The sequence below is a fragment of the Entelurus aequoreus genome, linkage group LG06 (genome assembly GCF_033978785.1).
Source record: "Entelurus aequoreus isolate RoL-2023_Sb linkage group LG06, RoL_Eaeq_v1.1, whole genome shotgun sequence".
Taxonomy (NCBI): domain Eukaryota; kingdom Metazoa; phylum Chordata; class Actinopteri; order Syngnathiformes; family Syngnathidae; genus Entelurus; species Entelurus aequoreus.
This window is the reverse complement of record NC_084736.1, coordinates 76,105,507-76,126,676: the sequence shown is the minus strand read 5'-3', so window position 1 is coordinate 76,126,676 and position 21,170 is coordinate 76,105,507. Positions and strand designations below refer to the sequence as shown.

Here is a 21,170-nt window from a genome sequence, read left to right as displayed (position 1 = left end):
ACAATTCTACTTCCATTTTAACACTAGTGAGCAGTAGACATATCAAATTAAAGCAACAATACGTAATTCATGTTTAATGTAATAGTTTAATTTTAAGAATATTCCAAAATCCAATAAAAACGAGCTTTGTGCTGAAAAGATCTAACTTTGGACACCTCCTGTTATAAATTGTTCTGCAGACTCTCACACGCCGTGTCAACAATATGCACGCATGCGCACTGCGAACGCCAGCAGCTGAACGTTGTGTCAAAACACAGAGGGAAAGAGAATCTGGGCTACCTCAGAGTATTTGTAAAGCCTTTTTTTCCCCCCAATAGCGTATACATACCATGACCGAACAATCAGCGTTACTTCTTCGAAAACAACTAGCAGGTAAAATGAACATATATATGTGGGTGAGAAATGGGTGAATGCAAAGTTTACGTAGCTTCCAGCTAACGTTAGCGTCTTAGCTAGGCGATGCTATCATGTTGACGCGATACAATTAAGGCCAAAAATATATCAACCTAAGTAGCAAAATGTTTTCCTGGGCGAAGCTGCCCGTATAGCGATGACTGCGATGTCCCATGAGAATAGTAATAATACGATTTTTCATAAAATCATAATATGACGTTAGAGTGCACTTGCTAACGGGCTAGCAAGTTGGCATCCAGTTAGCTGACGGAACAAAGGAATTATCAGTGCATGGACTCATCTTCTTCAATAACTCATGCTTCTTTCATCAGAGTTGCTCTTTTGTAGATTAAAAATAAAACAATTTATGTGTGGGATTAGGCTTGGGCGATATGGCCTTTTATTAACATCACGATATTTTTAGGCCATGTCACGATACACAATATATATCTCGATATTTTGCCTTAGCCTTGAATGAACACTTGATGCATATAATCACAGCAGTATGATGATTCTATGTGTCTACATTAAAACATTCTTGTTCATACTGCATTAATATATGCTCATTTTAAACTTTCATGCAGAGGGAAATCACAACTAAGTCAATTGACCAAAACTGTATTTATTAAGCAGTGGCACAAACATTCATGTAATTTCAAAACAGAAAGTGCAAGATTGTCAGAGACATTTTTAAAACAAGCTATTAGTGCACTTTTGTGCATGATGTCACTAAGATGACATATCAAAACAACTCTAACTTAAAGTGCCCTTTTTGTACAGAACGCCACTACAATAGTTTAAAACAAAATAAAGTGCACTTTTGTGCATGATGTCACACAATATATTTCAATAACTGTCAAATAAAAATTAGCTGCATAACAGGAAATCAGGTTGTGTATGTCCTTCGCTATGTGGTAGGTTCTTGTGGACGTTATCACCTGTTTTTGACTTTTTTTTTTCATACGGTGTTGATGTGGAAATGGTGTTGATGTGCAGGTTGCTTCTGCATTTTGTTGGTGTGGCACCGGCCGAGATGTTGACATGCGGAGTTTCAAGCTATCTTCATTCTCTGGCGGGTGACTTTTCAAATGATGGTACAAATTAGTAGTGCTGCTAATTTTTGACATATTACGGTTGTCTGTTCAACCTCTTCCCGCTTGAAGCCAAACCATCGCCAGACGATGGACCCTGTGCTGTTTTTCTTGGGAATGAATTCTTCTTCTTCCATTTGTTACCAAATTCGCACCTTCCCTCTCTCGTATTACCACTCGCACCGCTCCGCTTGCACCTGCCACAGAAGTTAGCTGCCACAGCTAACTTAACCTATGGTACATTCCTCTCTGCTACCTCTCTGCTCTGCGAGAGCGTATGACGTTGCACGCGCGACAGTATGTGACGTATGTAAGAAGGTGCGCTTGTTTTATCTCTGTGAGAAGCAGATACAAGAAAGAGTGAGAAACGCCTGTAGTGTAATGCCCGCAGCTAAAACAACTGCGTGAGAACGTATACTCGAATACTCACGATATAGTCATTTTCTATATCGCACAGAGACAAACCCGCGATATATCGAGTATATTCGATATATCGCCCAGCCCTATGTAGAGTAATACAAACACAAATACCCCAATCGAGAATATTGAATGTTACTCATTGAGTTTGGCTGGACATGGACAAACGCACATTGTTGCTATAGATTTCTTAGTGGTAAAACTAATTGTTCTGTTGTGATTAAAGTACACAGATATAAATGCTAGTTATGATTATAGACCGAATGATGTGTATGCTGTTGTAGGTCACAGCAGTGGACCCCAACCACCGGTCCGGGTTGAGGTGCAGGCAGCATACCCCTTTCCCTTCGAGCTGTCCTGGATGAAATGAAATTCTTTTTTCCAATCATTTTGGAACTTGCAAGCGTATTTCTTCTTCTTACTCGTCGTCGCCATGTCTCTTCTTCGTTCTTCTGCTTCGTCTCCTTCTTGTTGTGTGTGCAGTTGTGCACTGAGCTCCAAAAGCCGTAGATGTTATTGTAGCGTCCCGGAAGAGTTAGTGCTGCAAGGGGTTCTGGGTATTTGTTCTGTTGTGTTTATGTTGTGTCACGGTGCGGATGTTCTCCCGAAATGTGTTAGTCATTCTTGTTTAGTTGTGGGTTGACAGTGTGGCGCATATTAGAAACAGTGTTAAAGTTGTTTAAACGGCTACCGTCAGTGTGACATGTATGGCTGTTGAACAAGTATGCCTTGCATTTACTTGTGTATATGTATGTGTGCTTAAAAATAACGTTAGCATTAAGCCAGTTAAAAGATCATACAACGTGTCAGCATTTCTTGACATCTTCGAGTAAAGACCGTTGTTAAACCCGTCCAACGCTACATTATTATGTGACTGGGCCGGCACGCTGTTTATGTGGAGGAAAAGCGGACGCCTGGACAGCATGCGGCTGTTAAGGGGTGAAGGTTTCAGGTGAGATTGATTGATTGATTGAAACTTTTATTAGTAGATTGCACAGTGAAGTACATATTCCGTACAATTGACCACTAAATGGTGACACCCGAATACGTTTTTCAACTTGTTTAAGTTGGGGTCCACTTAAATTGATTCATGATACAGATATATACTATCAGATATATACTATCATCATAATAAAGAGGACGCTAAAGGCAGTGCCTTTAAGGCAGGCAGTGCCTTTAAGGCAGGCCCCCAATATTGTTGTCCGGGTGGAAATCGGGAGAATGGTTGCCCCGGGAGATTTTCTAGAGGGGCACTGAAATTCGGGAGTCTCCCGGGAAAATCGTGAGGGTTGGCAAGTATGGTTCAAACCCCGGCCTAGTCATACCAAAGACTATAAAATGGGACCCATTACCTCCCTGCTTGGCACTCAGCATCAAGGGTTGGAATTGGGGGTTAAATCACCAACATCCCAGGGGGTGAACAAGGGGATGGGTCGAATACAGAGGACACATTTCACCACACCTAGTGTGTGTGTGACAATCATTGGTACTTTAACTTAACTTATTTTATTTGATATTGCATTGTTAAATGTTATTGTAACGTTGCACTTATTGTTCGGCTTGTTTTTTGCATTTAGTTTTTATTTTACATAGCGTAGCTTGGTTGGTAGAGTGGCCTTGCCAGCAACTTGAGGGTTTTAGGTTCGATCCCCGCTTCTGCCATCCCAGTCACAGCTGTTGTGTCCTTGGGCAAGACACTTCACCCACCTGGTTTAAATGTAACTTAGATACTGGGTTTCACTATGTAATTGACGGAATGGAATCCCATCACATCACCAGGCTCGACAGAAAGAGAGCGTGGGAGTTATTTCAAATACTGCTGTGAATGAAGGCTGCAGTTTATCAAGACAAAGTGAACTTATCCTTGTTTTCACAATTGTAAAATCAATATTGTTACCTCTAAAGCTGTGCACCATTAACTTTTGCAGGTGTTATTAAATGGGATTACTTGTTACGTATGTGCGAGTTTCTACATATGCGCCTTGTGACGGTTGACGAATGAAGGCGAGACTTGTGCGGTCGCCAATCATGTGCAAGGTTCTGCACATGCCCTTTGAGAAGAGTGAGTCAAGTGAATCGCGTCACTGGGGGCAAGACTGAGCGTGCAGCAGCCATGTGCAAGCTTTTGCGCATGCACTTTGTTGAGTGAATCATGGTATCAATCATAGGTACTTGAGTCAGTAAAATATTCATTTCACCATCATACTGTATAGTGCAGGGGTCGGCAACCTTTACCACTCAAAGAGCCATTTTGGCAAGTTTCACACATTAAAGAAAGTAATGGGAGCCACAAAAATGTTTTTAAAATTTAAAATGAAAAACACCGCATACAAAGCTTACATGCTTTGTGCTATGTTAACCAGGGGTCTCAGACACACGCACCGGCACGCACTTTAATGTGGGAATTGGATGTTAGTGCAGCCCGCGAGTTTTGGATGAATGTCGCTTGCGTCACACTTGCCAACCCTCTCATTTTTCCCGGGAGACTCCCGAATATCAGAGCGTGAAGACACTGCATTTGGCGCCCTCTACAGTCTGCCCAATCAGTGTACCTGCTCGGCCACAGGTGGAATGCAGCTTTAGCTTGCTCACGTAAGAGACAGCAAGGCTACTAACTCAGCAGCCACACATCTTACACTGACGGTACCAATACCCAGAATCCCATGCAGCCCTAACTCTTCCGCTCAACCAACCACGAAGAGGGGGGGGGGGGGTTGATGTGTGGGGGGATTTGGTGGTAGCGGGGTGTATAATGTAGACCGGAAGAGTTAGGACTGCATGGGATTCTGGGTAATGGTTGTGTTGTGTTTATGTTGTGTTACAGTGGGATGTTCTCCAGAAATGTGTTTTTCATTCTTTTTTGGTGTGGGTTCACAGTGTGGCGCATATTTGTAACGTAACAATGTTGAAGTTGTTTGATACGGCTACCGTCAGTGTAAGCTGTGTGGCTGATGAGTAACTATGCTTTGCTGTCTCCTGTGTGAGCAAGCAATAACAACATACAACATGTGGCTGGCCTGGCATGCTGTAAGTAAATGCTATAGAGGACAATTACTGCAGTGCAATTATGGCACGCCCTTTATATAGTAATTAGAGTGTTAATAGGATTATTTTTCCCTGGGAGTAGTCTATGAGAGACACTGACATCCATAAGTCTCCTGGGAAAATCGAGGGGGTCGGCATGCATGTAGCTGAGCCGCATCAGAGTGGTCAAGGAGCCGCATGCGGCTCCGGAGCCGCGGGTTGCCGACCCCTGGTATAGTGGAACCCATTTATGTCAACGTAAGTGGTTGTCCACACTTAAATCAAAACCAAAACTAGTCATGCTTGCACATTTGCTTGTGACTTTGGCCAGAGACACAAGGAGAATGTGTGATAGTAAAATATTTTTGTACCTACGGCATTTCGTTGACATAGTTTTTTCCATTTGTGCTTATTTTTATTCTTCTGTTTTAACATATTTTATACTAACAGAGCTGCGGTAATGTTGTATATTTAGACTACAGTGACAATAAAACCTTTGTACATGCTTTGCAAATCTTTCCTTTGGTGGCTAACAATTTAAATAGAAAAATTTAAATGTGGGCATTTTGTTAGTTGATGTAGTCTAATCTATTTAAATACTTCTATGCTTTAACAGGAAGATACTTTGCTACTTAACTAAGCAGAATAGCAGTTATGTTGCTGTGATTGCACACTGCTTAGCAAAAGGTAGAAGTTAACAATATTGCATGTCGACATTAACAGTGTGGTTTGTCATAGAAACGACGCCATTGGGTAATTTAAGTATGCCATTTTCTAGTTTTAAGAAAAGAAGAACAAAAGTGTCCAACTTCCAGGCCTACTTTTAACATTGTATAAATTCCAAATAATACAGCTTTGATTTCATACATCCCATTTTAATTTGATTTAATGCCAAAGATACTCTGGCTTTGAAAGCTCATTTAAGTTTCTACTGTTTATTTTCCCACCTGTCATACATCTCTGTTGTTGTGTGTGAAGAGGCAGATTTTAAACATTTGTGACTGAAATGTTTAAAATATCCTTTTTACTCTTTTACAGAGCTCAACAAGAACCCTGTGGAGGGCTTTTCAGCAGGTCTGATAGATGATGACGACATATATAAATGGGAAGTTGTGATCATTGGTCCCCAGGATACTCTTTTGTAAGTCTGCAGTTATTTGGACCCACTTTTTTCCGTTCAAATGATAAATGTGTTTTTTTCTCTTCAATATTTTCAAACTTTGTCCTGTATTTCTATTACAGTGAAGGAGGATTTTTTAAAGCATATTTAACCTTTCCATATGATTATCCTCTACGACCTCCAAAGATGAAGTTCATAACTGAAATCTGGCATCCAAATGGTAAACACTAAGAACTCACATACACTGGGTTTGGGACATACACTTGGTTTGGCTGATTTGTGGACATTTTTCAAGCCCAAGTTCTTTGTTACCCTAAGCAATGGCATTATGAAATGGGGGAAGATGACACCCTACTCCCCTTTTTGGTTCACTTTTTTAGTGGTAAGTGAAAACCTGGGCCTACAAATGTGTAATTTCCATATGAATGCTAAAGTAAAGACCCACATTTATTTGTCTGACAGGAATTTAAAATAGTCGCAACTATCTCGTTGGTTTCCCCTTTGTAGCGACATTGGAACTCGCTTCTTGGACGAGTTGACTGACGTTGACATAAGCAGTCGAGTTGCATTTATTTAGTTGCTTTGATAGAATCCTTGTTGATATAGCCATGCTTTTATTTTGAAACTTACTTTGCACTAAATATAAAGTCTCTGTGCACACATGTTAATGCTGTGTAAATAGACAGTAGGGTTAGGTGATTTTATCGATTTTGCTCTATATATCGATTTGTTTCCTAAGAAAGTATCGATTTTTCAGTTGCTAGTATCGCCACATGAATTCCCATTCACGTCCAATCTGAAGCACAGTAGGTGTGAGTCAGAAGTGGCTGTAAACAATGTTTCAACACACTCATCAAACAAAGTAATAACGTTTCTGTCAAAAAGTCTTGAAAGAAAAGAAAAGTGGATTAAAAAAGGTGAATTTAAAGAGGAATACAGAAAAAATATGTTTTATTTCACCCCCAATCAGAACATAGCTAATGTGTTTAATTTGTACTAAAACAATTGTAGTTACAATGCCAATGTAAAATGTCGACGTAACAAAGCATGACACTTAACAGTATCCGCACACTACACTCATGATGTTAACAAAACTTAAACAACTGAAGTCCCCCTTTAAACAATTTTTTTTAGCTCAGTGAAGCAACAACAAAACAACTATGAGGATTTACTCCTCCCTCATTTTAGTCATTCAGAATTTTCCACAGTAAAAGTTAATTTAAATGAAGTTATTTGTTTATTTTTGTTGTTATTGTAATTTGTTTGGTTTAGCATGATAACAAGGTTACTATGGAAAAATACAATAAATGCCAGAGACTCTCATTCACATTTTAGTTAGACCACTAATGGTGAAATAAGCTAGCTGTTGGTGTTTTTATGTTTTTGGTTTAAACATTTTTACTTTGAGCAAGTTGCAAACAGCCCCTATAGGGCGCTCGTTTTGGTAATACGTTATGAGGAACAGGACAGACTAGGGACTTCATTAATTGATCAAAATAGATGGGTTATTGACATAAGCGGCTTCCACTGTATAAGAATTCAGGAGAAATTAACAAACCTTAGCCTGTTTTATTTTAGAGGAAAAACACATCAGAAGTCATCCAAAGACCGCTTGTTTTAGGTGTTTTATGTTCCATGTTTATTTTTGAATAGATGAACTTGTTATTCAGCTTAACGTGTTGATATTTTCTCCCAAACAGTTGCAAAAAATGGAGACGTGTGCATCTCAATCCTGCATGAACCCGGAGAGGATAAGTTTGGCTATGAAAAGCCTGAGGAGCGCTGGCTGCCGATCCATACCGTCGAGACAATCATGATTAGTGTCATCTCCATGTTGGCGGACCCCAACAGCGATTCCCCAGCAAATGTGGATGCTGCGGTGAGCTAAAGCTACATATAATAATAATAATAATAATGGATTAGATTTATATAGCGCTTTTCTAGACACTCAAAGCGCTTCACAGAGAAGTGAGAACCCATCATTCATTTTTACAACTCATTCATTCATCATTCATTCTCCGGTGTGAGCGGCACCGGGGGCAAGGGTGAAGTGTCCTGCCCAAGGACACAACGGCAGCGATTTTTTGGATGGTAAGAGGCGGGGAGCGAACCTGCAACCCTCAGGTTTCTGGCAAGGCCGCTCTACCCACTACGCCATGCCGCCCCTATATCCCCTACACCAGGGGTCACCAACCTTTTTGAAACCAAGGGCTACTTCTTGGGTACGGATTAATGCGAAGGGCTACCAGTTAGATACACACTTAAATAAATTGCCAGAAGTAGCCAATTTGCTCAATTTACCTTTAACTCTGTTATTATGAATAATTAATGATATTTATCTTTGTGGAAACACTGATCATCTTAATGATTTCTCACAATAAATATATATAGAAACAGATAAATATCAATATGCAACACTTTATTTTTATATTTTCTCTAAGTGCACATTTTTAAAATTGAACATTTTCAAATGATCACTTCTAAGACAGTCTTGTGAAATCACAATATCCCATTTTAACTAGCTAGCCACTAACATTTTTTAACAAATCATGAATTACTTTGCACCATGTTTGTACAAATAATAACTCATGTAAAATACAAAAGTAAACTCTCCAATTTTTAAATCATGTAACACTTTGAACTGGACACCAAATCTGTTATCTGTTTCTTTGTCAGTTAGTGGGAAGCCTGGCATTGCATGTTGTTAACTAGTGTGTTGTACTCTGGTGTGTAACTTGACACTGCAACTCTGAGTGAGTGTCGCAGATGTGCATCAGTGAGGCGTGTTCTGTGTTTGAAAGGTTTTGTACAAAGAGTATGAATATGGGGGCCTGAAACTTCTCAACCTTGAAGCTATGTGTCTGTCTTTAAAAGCATCAATTGTTCCAAAGATGTATTTAAACATTGAGTGGTACACAAATGTCCTGTTGGACAAAAAACATGTACTGTATCAAAATAAATTGTATCCTTTTTTACAAGTGATCCCCTCCCAGAGAGTCTGCTGGGAAACATGGCGGGGTTCATAAAGGAAACAATCCACTCATAGTGGTGTTTTCAATTTTATGTTCCAGAAAAAAGAGACGATATTTTGCAGCAGTTAATATGGATGAACTCTAATATTGTAATAGATGGAAAGCCTTTCTTTTGGAAAAATATGTTTGAAAGAGGAATCATTTTTGTCAATGATATTATCAATGAGAATGGTAAAATTATGAAGTATGATGAATTTAGAGCTATGTATGGTGATGCTTGCTCAAGCTTTTCATTTTTTCAACTAACTGGAGTAATTGGGAAAAGATGGAAACAAATAATTAATTATGGAACTACTAAATTATTAGTTTGTAAACCTCTAATAAGAAATTCTAGTTGGCAAAAAGGAACTAAAATAAATAGAAAAATATATAATTTTTATTTAATAAAGAAATCTTTGAAGGCTGCCTCATACAACACAAATGGAAAATGGGAGGACTTTCTGACTGCCCGTTGCCATGGGATGCCATATTCAAACTAATCTATAAAACCACTATCGATGTGCAAAATCGTTATTTTCAAATTAAAATTATTTATAACTTCTTACCCACAGGGAAAATGTTAAAATTATGGAATATGACAGAGTCAGATGTTTGCCGATTTTGTTGTCAGGAGCCTGAATCCACCCTGCATTTGTTTTGGTATTGTCATATTGTGTCTTTGTTTTGGGTGGAAGTTGAAAAAATGTGTTTAAGGATTGGTTTGTTTATGAAGCTTAATGTGGTTTCTGTTATTTTAGGAGAGTTCATTGACAATCATGATTTAGTCAATTTAATTATAGTACTCTGTAAAATGTTCATTTTTAAGGGCAAAAACAGATATTCACTTAGTATTACTTTCTTTAAAATATTTATTCAGTATTTTCTAGCTTTAGAAAGTTACATGGTTGAAAACGATAATGATGCCCAAAAACATTTAAAAAAAGATGAGAAGTCCTCAAAGGCTTATTTTGAAAGTATAATTATGTTTATAGATTATATGATATCTGTTGTTGTGTTTCCTAATTTGAGTGACCTGGACATAATCTGGACTGTACATAAATGCTTATTTTGAAAATGTAATTTTGTTTATAAATTATATGCAATCTGTTGTGTTCCCTAATTTTTTTTCTGTGTACATGAATGAAGGTGTGTGTTGCTGAGTCCGACTTGGACATTATCTGGACTGGGCCTGGTTTAAAAAACCCTTTAAACAAATCTAATTTCATTGACAACCTGGTCTGTTGAAGATAAGGCCCTTTTTTTAAAAATAAAATAAAATAAGAAATAAATAAAAAACATTTTCTTGGATAAAAAAGAAAGTAAAACAATATAAAAATAATTACATAAAAAATAGTAATTAATGAAAATGTTAGTGGACCAGCAGCCTATACAATCATGTGTGCTTCAGGGACTGTGTCCCTTGCAGATGTGTTGTCTATGTTGTGGGAACCAGAATATTGGTAGCAGAAAGAAATAACCCCTTTTGTGTGAGTGGATGAGTGTGCATGGGGGAGGTTGTTTGGGTTGATGCACTGATTGAAAGTGTATCTTGTGTTTTTTCTATGTAGATTTAATAAAAAAAAAAATATATATATATATTTTTATTTTTTATTTTTTTTTAGAACAGGCCCGTGGGCGACTCATCTGGTCCTTACGGGCGACCTGGTGCCCGCGGGCACCGCATTGGTGACCCCTGCCCTACACCATCCTAATTTTACCCTTTTATCGCTTTTCACTCCTGTGATGTTGACAATGGATGTCATTTTAAAAAATCGGATGTGTTCCAACCATTCACATTTATGGACAATTTGATAAACCTAATGTAGGCCTACATATTTTTGGATTGAGCCCTCAGTGAATTTTGACCAGTGCATGATTTTCAAGGCTGTAACTCCCCCATTTACATTCTTTAATGAATGAATAAATAAATCATTTTTCTCTGACAGAAAGAATGGAGGGAGGACCCCAATGGTGAATTCAAGAGGAAAGTGGCGCGTTGTGTAAGAAAAAGTCAAGAGATGGCTTTTGACTAGACTGACTGACTATTCCAGGGTGAGTATAGGCTCTAACTGCATGTAACAATATTGCCCATATTTTATACAGCCTTTATTTGTTGTGGCCTGCCACACATACATCTGGACAGCCACAAATTGATTAGGTGCTACTTCTTGTCCTCGCCCATAAACACACTGTAATGGGACTGTTTGTTTCTAAATGTAGCTTGTCATTCCAACTCCATGCAGTAGATGACATCATAGCTCTGTTTTAACACACCTAATATGCGCTGGTCTGCCAGTGTTGCCTACTTTTGCACCGTTTGGGATTTACCAGCCCGGTTCCTCCAGATCATGCAGTGTTTCCCACACATTCATTTATTTGTGGCGGCCCGCCACGAAAAAATTACGTCCGCCACAAATAAAAAAAATAAAAACAATTTTTTTTTTGTCCTGTCCAGCTTCTCAGGCAAATCATATAGTTGATGTAGATGCCCATATAGGCTGTTCAGATTTACTTTACAAAAGAGAAGTGTAGGATACTTCTCTTGTTGCCTTATTTGTATTTGACCACTACTGTTTTCTGTTTATTTGTTACTGACTGTGGCAGGACACCTCTGCCTCTGTTTCACTTTATGTTGCTGGTAAATAATATGGTTGTAGTAGTAGGCTAAAGTTAAATGATTTAGTATGCACTAATTAAATGGGCAGAGCTTTAAGAGACATTTTAGCTTTTATATTTTATAAGATATATTTTTTGTAAGAACCACAATTAATAAATATATTTCAGGGAATAACTTATTGTTCAAATCTGTATATAAATATGTACATAAAGTGTTGTAATTATATTGTTGAATGGATGGACGTTTAAAACAAAACTGTTATTAATTAGTAAGTATACATTTTTTGAGCCTTTTTAGAGAAAATCATACCATTGTAGTAAATTATGCAAATTTCTCGATTATGTCATGATGACCACGCCCATAGCCACGCCCATAGCCACACCCCCACCGCCACAGGTATCTTGGCAGTTTATGGGAAACACTGTCATGTATACACATTGTATTCCCAGAAATCTAATTAGGTAACACAATTTCTTACTGCAGTTATCCATGTAGCACACTGCAAAAACTGAAATCTAAGTAAGATTAAATATCTCAAATAAGGGTGATATTTGCTTATTTTCTGTCTGATAAAATAATTCTTCTCACTAAGCAGATTTTATGTTAGTGTTTTACTTGTTTTAAGGGTTTTGGTCCTAAATGATCTCAGTAAGATATTACAGCTTGTTGCGGAGATTTGATGACCTATATTGAGTAAAACATGCTTGAAACTAGAATATCAACTGTTGCAAAGCTGTGTCATCAACACTCACAAGTATAAAACTACTTATTTAAAGTAATAATTTCTTATTTCAAGCATGAAAAAAACAAATCATGACTTTGACGTAATTGTGTCTCATATTAAAACAGATGACAGCCAAATGGACTTTGCTGTTTTATTTTCAATGAAACAATAGAACATAAGTACTCATATAGTAGTACAGTTGGCACAGTACAGTAAACTGACAGTTAATATTTAAACATTTAACATGTGACATTTCTAACAATTTTGAACAGAAATAGTTCATGCACATTCAGATAAATTCTTCAAAATTACAATAAACATTTTTTTGGCTGAAAGAGCACATACTTGGCGCGATGATGTCATGTTATCCATGGAAAAATGCATTTTTAGGCCATATCATTTGCCTGAGCGGCTAGGAAAGCCCGAGAGTAACAAGCGGTTGCCTTGTTGCCTTTCCATTAAGAACAATAAATTAGTTTTTAGTGTAAGTTTGCTGATTTCAAGAAATGTAATGCAGAGCGCATATCATTATGTCAAGATAATGGCACTAGCATTTACTTAATTTAAGAATATTTTTCAACATATTAAGCAAAAAGGTCAATTTTTTTTTCTACCAAGAAAAGTGCACTTGTTATTAGTGAGAATATACTTATTTTAAGGTATTTTTGGGTTAATTGAAGTTAGCTAATTTTACTTGTTTTGGAAAGTCTTGACAAGCCAAATTTTCTTGTTCTATTGGCAGATCATTTTGCTTAGTTCAAATAAAATACCCCTAATTTTTGTATTTTTTTTTTCTTGTTTTTGAACACTGACTTTTTGCAGAGCAGTGATAATGGTTAACTGTCTGGATTCACAGTTTATACGATTTGAATACCAATTTCAGAACCTAGACTGAATCCCAACGCAGACTTGTTAACAATCTAGCAAATTTAAAATTTGATACCTGGAGGAAATTATCAGGACCCTTTTGTATTTTAGCATTAATTGTGGCTGTTGCACCAATGCCAAATATCATGGATCTAAAAATTAGTGGCCCATACAAGTGACAGAAGAGAAATATTTTTTTTTATGGAGACACTAAATCTATGTTCACACTGCAGGACAATTGCAAAATAATTTTTACCCGTACTTGACCTGTATCTGATTTTTATTTCATGTCAATGTGAACAATACAATTTCCAATCCGACCCAAGCCTTTTTCGTATGTTTATATAAATACGATATGTATCCGATGCAACTGCACTCTGAAGGATCGCGTCACGTTGGTGTCATCAAAAAGTGACAAATGTCGTAATTTTTTACCAAAGTTGACAGTCGCAAAAATAAGTAGTAGACAAATGAACAAAAAACGTGAGGAAATAATGCAAATGCGGCGTGGCTCGGTAGGTAGAGCAACCGTGCCAGCCATAGACATCTTATAAGTAGACGCAGCATTGGCTGCTGTGACGCGAGAAATTCGGCCGCCATCTTGAAGTGGTGATGAGGAGCCGGCGAGCAGCCTAAACTGACAGTTGACAGGTAGAAAACAAAGATGCCGGGCTGGTGTTCAGCGTTTTCCTGCTCAAATGAGCGGACTGTTGAAAATAGGAATCGGGGGATTACTTTTCACAAGTAAGATTTAAGATTAATGTACTATTGGTTGTATTTTGTGAAAATAATATTACCACAGAGTTGAAAAGGAGCAAAGATCTTCAATAGTACTGGAATCGTACTGATTATGATGCATTCTCATTTTAGGCAAAGTATAAGACAATACTTTCTTGACAGTTTAATTGTAACCAGGAATAAGTCTTCAAGTAACAATATTCAAATACTAACATTGTTGGGTAAGACAGAATTTGGTTTTATTCTGAATCCAGTGAAACAGATTGGTGGTTTTAGCTGATATAAGACTTTCAGGTGTGTATATATGTTTATGTTTAAGTATTTGGCAGACGCTTTTATCCAAAGCGACATACATAAAAAAGACATATAAAACAATCACTGTAAACATGATCATTTACGGGAAGAATGTAATACAAAATATCAATACAAAGTGTCAAGACAGAATAAACTCTCTGCTGCTGCAGCAACAGAGATACAGTCTATAGGTCCCTAAGATATATAGATATCTAATGTATTCATACATTGTTTATGTAGGATATAAGCATGTATATATATAACCTAATCATATTGTTTCTTGAATTTAAAAATAGCTGACCGTTTTTTTCCCCCTTCTCTGGGATTATATTCCCAGTTTTGATCTCAGGCGTCTGATCACTTATAGCATATAAGAATATTCTATTACTGTTAAGCAAACTATGAATAACAAAACACGCCAAAACATGTGTCCTTTATCAAAAAAACGCGTGAAAATCAGTGGTTTTCAGTGAGCTAAGATGAATTAAATGCGCTGACAGTTCATTGCTCCTGCCAAATTAATTGCAATGAGTGGAGCGGATCACCACTCCAAGATGGCGGACCGCCTCTCGTCGGCGCCAGTAGGCAGTAGCGCTCGATGCTGCGTCTACTTATAAGATGTCTATGGTGCCAGCTACTTGAGGGTTCCAGGTTCAATCGCTGCTTTCGCCATCCTAGTCAGTGGCAATGTGTCCTTGGGCATGACACTTTACCCACCTGCTCTCAGTGCCACCCACACTAGTTTAAATGTAGCTTAAAAGATGTAGAAAATGGGTTTCACTGTGTAAAGCGCTTTTGAGTTTCTTGAGGAAGGCGCTATGTAAATATAATTCACTTTATAAACTGCAAGAGACAAAATTTTTGCCGGCAAAATCATTTGGTTAAGAAAATTTGGGTTTCGACTACACAAAAAGATTGCATTAAACAAAATGTTCAAATGAAGCCTAAACTCTGCTGTGTGAACGTAGCCAAAGTGCCTTAGCGTGCAGTAAGTGGGATTGTGTACACCACATTTTTGCATTGCTGCTTTAAGACTCATGTGTAATCTTTCCTCAGGATATGTTGGTAATGAATCCTCTTTTTTTTTCCAGTTTAAGGAAATGCCTCCAGAGGGAAACGCTCAGGCTTCTACGCCCCTTGTTTTGCAAGCCAAAAGGAATTGGTTGGCTTCAACCCCTTTTCAGTGAGCGGTTGTCATTTTTCGCAAGACGAGCCAATTTGAGAACACTACCAGCGAAATGTACTTACCTGGAATTGTATAATTTTATTTATTTTGGGGGGAAAAAATGATGTAAACTATGTCACTACTGTAAATTAACTTGCTTTTTTATCTGCTGCTGAACAGTTTCTACTTTATACCAGGTTTCTTATGCAATTTAGTGGTCAAAAATGGGAGTCAATTGAAAACCTGTTGCATTTGCATCATCCTTTGTCATGTCTACTACATACATGTCAGCCCAGCATATACCGTATCTGTCAATAGATTCTCATTAATTCACTGTTGCCTTTTTGGCTTCACTTCCACAGACGGCTTTTTCTTCAAAAAGAGAGTCTATGAGGTTTTTGTGGCACTTACACAGGTCTTTTATTTATTTATTTATTGTTTTTTTTTCCTTTGGAAAACAGCTACCTGCGAGCATTAGTTATCTCCGCTAGACTTTGGAACAATGACTCTCAAATGTGCATGATCCCTTCAAGCTCTCCTACGTCTCGCAGTTGTAAATGATAAAAATGACTCATTCTGCACCGTGAGAGTCTCTTCCGTAGTACATTGGCTTTCACCCGCATGGCTAACATTAACACTCGATTTGTAACAACTACTCAGGATTAAACTCCATTACTGTTGCAATTATCAGCCGGTGGGATAGACTTGTGATATTCCTGACTCCAAATTTATGTCCTTTCTTGGTCAATGAAGTCTTTCAACTACCACAACCAAAAAAGGGTCTGTGAAAAAAGCCTAAGCTGTGATTATTGTGTGCGTGTGCGTTCTGCTGTGGCATCCCAGTTTACCTCAGTCTGGTTGTTGACGTCTTCATGCGGGGGACTTTGGGGCTGCATTGCAGAATCAGACTAGTTGTTGACACATTGTATAAATGCTGGGGTTTAGATGCTGAGGACTTTGAGTTGATCAAAAAGTAAAGCTTTCAATCGTCAGTTCTGTCCGGTGCATATTTAGCTAATTTATATCATTTAAAGTTCAGAATCTGGGCTGTAATTTACATATATTAATACTTGAGAAGGGAAATACTATTTTCAATTGGATTGTTTTGTGGTGGTATGCAAAACGCTGTCACTCCCCCTCACTATAATTGGCTTGTTAATAATTAAGTGTATCCTATAGATCTGTGTTTCCCCAACTTTTTAGGCAGCCAAGATACATATTTCACACACCACCAAACAATATTATATGAATGGCAACAGGTGGATACACAGATTTGATCATGTACCTACTGACATCTTGTGGAAGAGAATGACATGTTCTGTCTGCCCCTGTACATTGCTAGATTAGATAAACAAAGATACAATATTTGTAGTAAATAAACAATCATTTTTTTTAGCCAGTTAAGTGAGATTGGATCATTTCCTGATGATCTCTCGCAACAAATTAGTGGTTGGGATTGGGAACGACTGCTGCGGATGCAGACTGACAACACAAAACATGTTAAAGCATCTTTTGGCACATGCAATCAGGGATGAATGAGGTGCGTGTGTGAAGCTTACCGTTACAATGTACATTCTGCCTGAATGTGCCGTATACTCTTAGATTGACTTGTGTAGACTTGGTAATTGCTGTCAACGTTTTAAGTCGGAATTTGTCTAACCTGCCATAACCCCCCTCTGACCGGTGTTCACTGTATTTGCACAGATTCAGTGTGCGTTTTTGAAACGTCATCAAGCAATACGCTCTGAAAACGGTGTCCAGGTAATCCACCCCATAATGTCGTCACTTGTTTGATTTTTCCATTTTGTGTCAACGCAGTGTATATTGGACTTGATGCTAAATAAAGTGTGTAAAAAGTTCCTTGTACTTTGTTGTGTTGCAAGTTTGTAGATACATTGTAGTATCACATTTCCGGATCGGCTGAGCTCTGCCAACACAGGTGATGAAGGTTCTCACTATATTTCATCTGTCTTCCATACATGAATAGTATTAGCCATCTCCTCACTACCACCTCTAAACCCATGTCATGCTGATGATCTTGTAAGCAACTTTAATTCCAAAATTGTGAATATCATAGATATCATTGCACCTGTTACAGTTAAAACGATTTCTGGCAAGCAAAAGGCACCCTGGAGAAAATCTGCTGCTGTAACAGCCCAGAGAAGAGAGTGCAGGAAGGCTGAACGAATCTGGCGGAATACAAAACTTCATATTCACCATGACATCTATAAAGAGAGCCTCCAGGCCTACAATTTAGTCTTAAAAAGTGCTAGAGAAACATTCTTCTCCAATATCATAAACAGCAACACAAATAAGGCCAAAACCCTATTCACAATCGTTGACAGACTGACTAAACCCCCAACACAAATACCAGCCGAACTCCATTCCACGCAGAAATGCAATGACTTTGCATTCTTTTATACTGATAAAATTGAAGGCATCAGACGCACCATCAATATCTCAAGTAAAAAAGTTGGATCACCACCCCATTTAGGCAAAAGTAACACAGCAATGATGGCAAGCTTTAATGCCATAGACTCTAAAACTCTAGTGGAAACGGTGACAGCTCTAAAGTCATCCACCTGCTGCCTTGATGTTTTACCTACCAACTTCTTTAAGAATGTTTTTGACTGCCTATCAACAGACATCTTGCAAATAGTTAATAATTCTATTAAATCGGGCAATTTCCCGAAGGCTTTCAAAACTGCAGTCATTAAACCTCTTCTAAAAAAGCAGAGCCTAGATGCCTCTGTTATCAACAACTACAGACCAATTTCAAATCTACCATTCATAAGTAAAATAATTGAGAAAGTTGTCCTCCAACAACTAAATCACTTCTTGGCTTCTACTGGCTGCCACAACAACTTCCAGTCAGGATTTCGACCTCTTCATAGCACAGAGACGGCCCTTCTTAAAGTTATAAATGACATCCGTCTAAACACAGACTCTGGCAAAACTTCAGTATTAATGCTTTTGGACCTCAGTGCTGCATTTGACACTGTCGACCACTCAATACTTTTGGACAGGTTGGAAAACTGGGTGGGGATCTCAGGCACAGTTTTAAGCTGGTTCAAGTCATATCTACAAGATAGGAACTATTTTGTTTCCATTGGTGACTTTGTATCAGAACCAACCAACGTAACGTGTGGAGTCCCCCAAGGTTCAATCTTGGGGCCGACTTTATTTAACATCTATATGCTCCCACTAGGACAAATCATGCAAAATAATAACATTGACCATCATTGCTATGCCGATGACACCCAAATCTATGTAGCGCTATCACCAAATGACTATCGCCCCATAGATCTTCTGTGCCAGTGCATTGAGCAAGTCAAACACTGGATGTGCCAAAATTTCCTACAACTAAATGAAGATAAAACTGAGATAATTGTTTTTGGTGCTAAAAAAGAAAGGTTTAAAGTCATCCAACACCTTCAATCACTGTCCCTGAAAACCTCAAATAAAGCCAGAAATCTTGGGGTTATTTTAGATTCTGATTTACATTTCGACAGTCACATCAAATCAGTAACAAAATCGGCCTACTATCACCTCAAAAATGTAAAAAGACTTAGAGGGCTCATGTCAGCTCAAGACTTAGAAAAACTTGTACATGCCTTTATTACCAGTAGGCTAGACTATTGTAATGGTCTCCTTGCAGGTCTTCCCAAAAAAACTGTCAGGCAGCTACAGCTTGTTCAGAACGCTGCTGCTAGAGTTCTAACAAAGACCAAAAAATGTGAGCACATTACACCAATTCTTAAATCCTTACATTGGCTCCCTGTACATCAGAGAATAGATTTCAAAATCCTCCTGCTCACATATAAATCACTACATGGTCTAGGGCCCAAGTATATCACTGATATGCTCCCACTATATACGCCCTCTAGATCACTAAGATCTTCTGAGACCAATCTGTTAGCGGTTCCAAGAGTAAACTCAAATCAAGGGAGATCATCATTCAGTCACTATGCAACACATAGCTGGAATAAACTTCCTGAAGATGTCAGACTCTCCCCAACTCTCACTACTTTTAAAACTAGACTGAAGACTTTTATGTTCACCTTAGCTTTCAGCTAAATCTTTTAATCTTTTAACTTTTAACGTCTGCACTGTTTTTATTTTTATTGTCTGCATTTTAATTTTGCTTTTATTTTCTTTCATTTCACTTTGTTGTCTGTGAAGCACTTTGAGTCTGCCTTGTGTATGAAAAGCGCTATACAAATAAAGTTGCCTTGCCTTGCCTTGCCTTGCCTAGGTGCAGTCTGAATTACAAAACCAGTGAAGTTGGCACGTGTAAATGGTAAATAAAAACAGAATACAATGATTTGCAAATCCTTTTCAACCTATATTCAATTTAATAGACTGCAAAGACAAGATATTTAACGTTAAAACTGGTAAACTTTGTTATTTTTTGCAAATATCAGCTCATTTGGAATTTGATGCCTGCAACATGTTTTAAAAAAGGTGGCACAAGTGGCAAAAAAAGACTGCGAAAGTTGAGGAATGCTCATCCAACACTTATTTGGAACATCCCACAGGTGAACAGGCTCATTGGGAACAGGTGGGTGCCATGATTGGGTATAAAAGTAGATTCCATGAAAGGCTCAGTCGTTCACAAACAAGGATGGGGCGAGGGTCACCACTTTGTCAACAAATTCCTGAGCAAATTGTTTAAAAACAACATTTCTCAACGAGCTATTGCAAGGAATTTAGGGATTTCACCATCTACGGTCTGTAATATCATCAAAACGTTCAGGGAATCTGGAGAAATCACTGCACGTAAGCGGCAAAGCCGTGACCTTCGATTCCTCAGGCAGTACTGCATCAAAAAGTGACATCGGTGTGTAAAGGATATCACCACATGGGCTCAGGAACACTTCAGAAAACCACTGTCAGTAACTACAGTTGGTGGCTACATCTGTAAGTGCAAGTTAAAACTCTCCTATGCAAGGCGAAAACTGTTTATCAACAACACCCAAAAACGCCGTCGGCTTCGCTGGGCCTGAGCTCATCTAAGATGGACTGATACAAAGTGGAAAAGTGTTCTGTGGTCTGACGAGTCCACATTTCAAATTGTTTTTGGAAACTGTGGACGTCGTGTCCTCCGGACCAAAGAGTTACAGAACCGTCCGGACTGTTACAGGCGCAAAGTCCAAAAGCCAGCATCTGTGATGGTATGGGGGTGTATTAGTGCCCAAGGCCTGGGTAACTTACACATCTGTGAAGGCACCATTAATGCCGAAAGGTACATACAGGTTTTGGAGCAACATATGTTGCCATCCAAGCAACGTTACCATGGACGCCCCTGCTTATTTCAGCAAGACAATGCCAAGCCACGTGTTGCAACAGCGTGGCTTCGTAGTAAAAGAGTGCGGGTACTAGACCTTGGACTGTTGAACAACTTAAGCTGTACATCAAGCAAGAATGGGAGACAATTCCACCTGAAAAGCTTCAAAAATGTGTCTCCTCAGTTCCCAAACGTTTACTGATTGTTAAAAGGAAAGGCCATGTAACACAGTGGTAAACATGCCCCTAGCTGTGACAACTTTTTTGCAATGTGTTGCTGCCATTAAATTGTAAGTTAATGATTATTTGCAATAAAAAAAATATGTTTCTCAGTTCAAACATTAAGTATCTTGTCTTTGAAGTCTATTCAATTGAATATAAATTGAAAAGGATTTGCAAATCATTGTATTCTGTTTTTATTTA

The 21,170-nt window shown here is 38.3% G+C and overlaps 1 protein-coding gene across 2 annotated transcripts; it reads left to right on the top strand.

Annotated features, from left to right (window-relative positions):
- The first annotated feature begins 206 nt into the window (after positions 1-206).
- On the top strand, positions 207-17,327 carry LOC133652603 (ubiquitin-conjugating enzyme E2 G1-like). 2 transcript variants are annotated; one of them, XM_062051546.1, is made up of 6 exons: positions 207-372; positions 5,964-6,066; positions 6,168-6,265; positions 7,746-7,924; positions 11,007-11,108; positions 15,388-17,327. In XM_062051546.1, the coding sequence occupies exons 1-5, from the start codon at positions 330-332 to the stop codon at positions 11,058-11,060; spliced, it is 477 nt and encodes a 158-aa protein (XP_061907530.1). In that variant the 5' UTR covers positions 207-329; the 3' UTR covers positions 11,061-11,108; positions 15,388-17,327. The 2 variants fall into 2 exon arrangements, with proteins under 2 accessions (XP_061907530.1, XP_061907529.1); XM_062051545.1 differs by having other exon boundaries at positions 211-372; positions 11,003-11,108.
- The last annotated feature ends 3,843 nt before the right edge of the window (positions 17,328-21,170 follow it).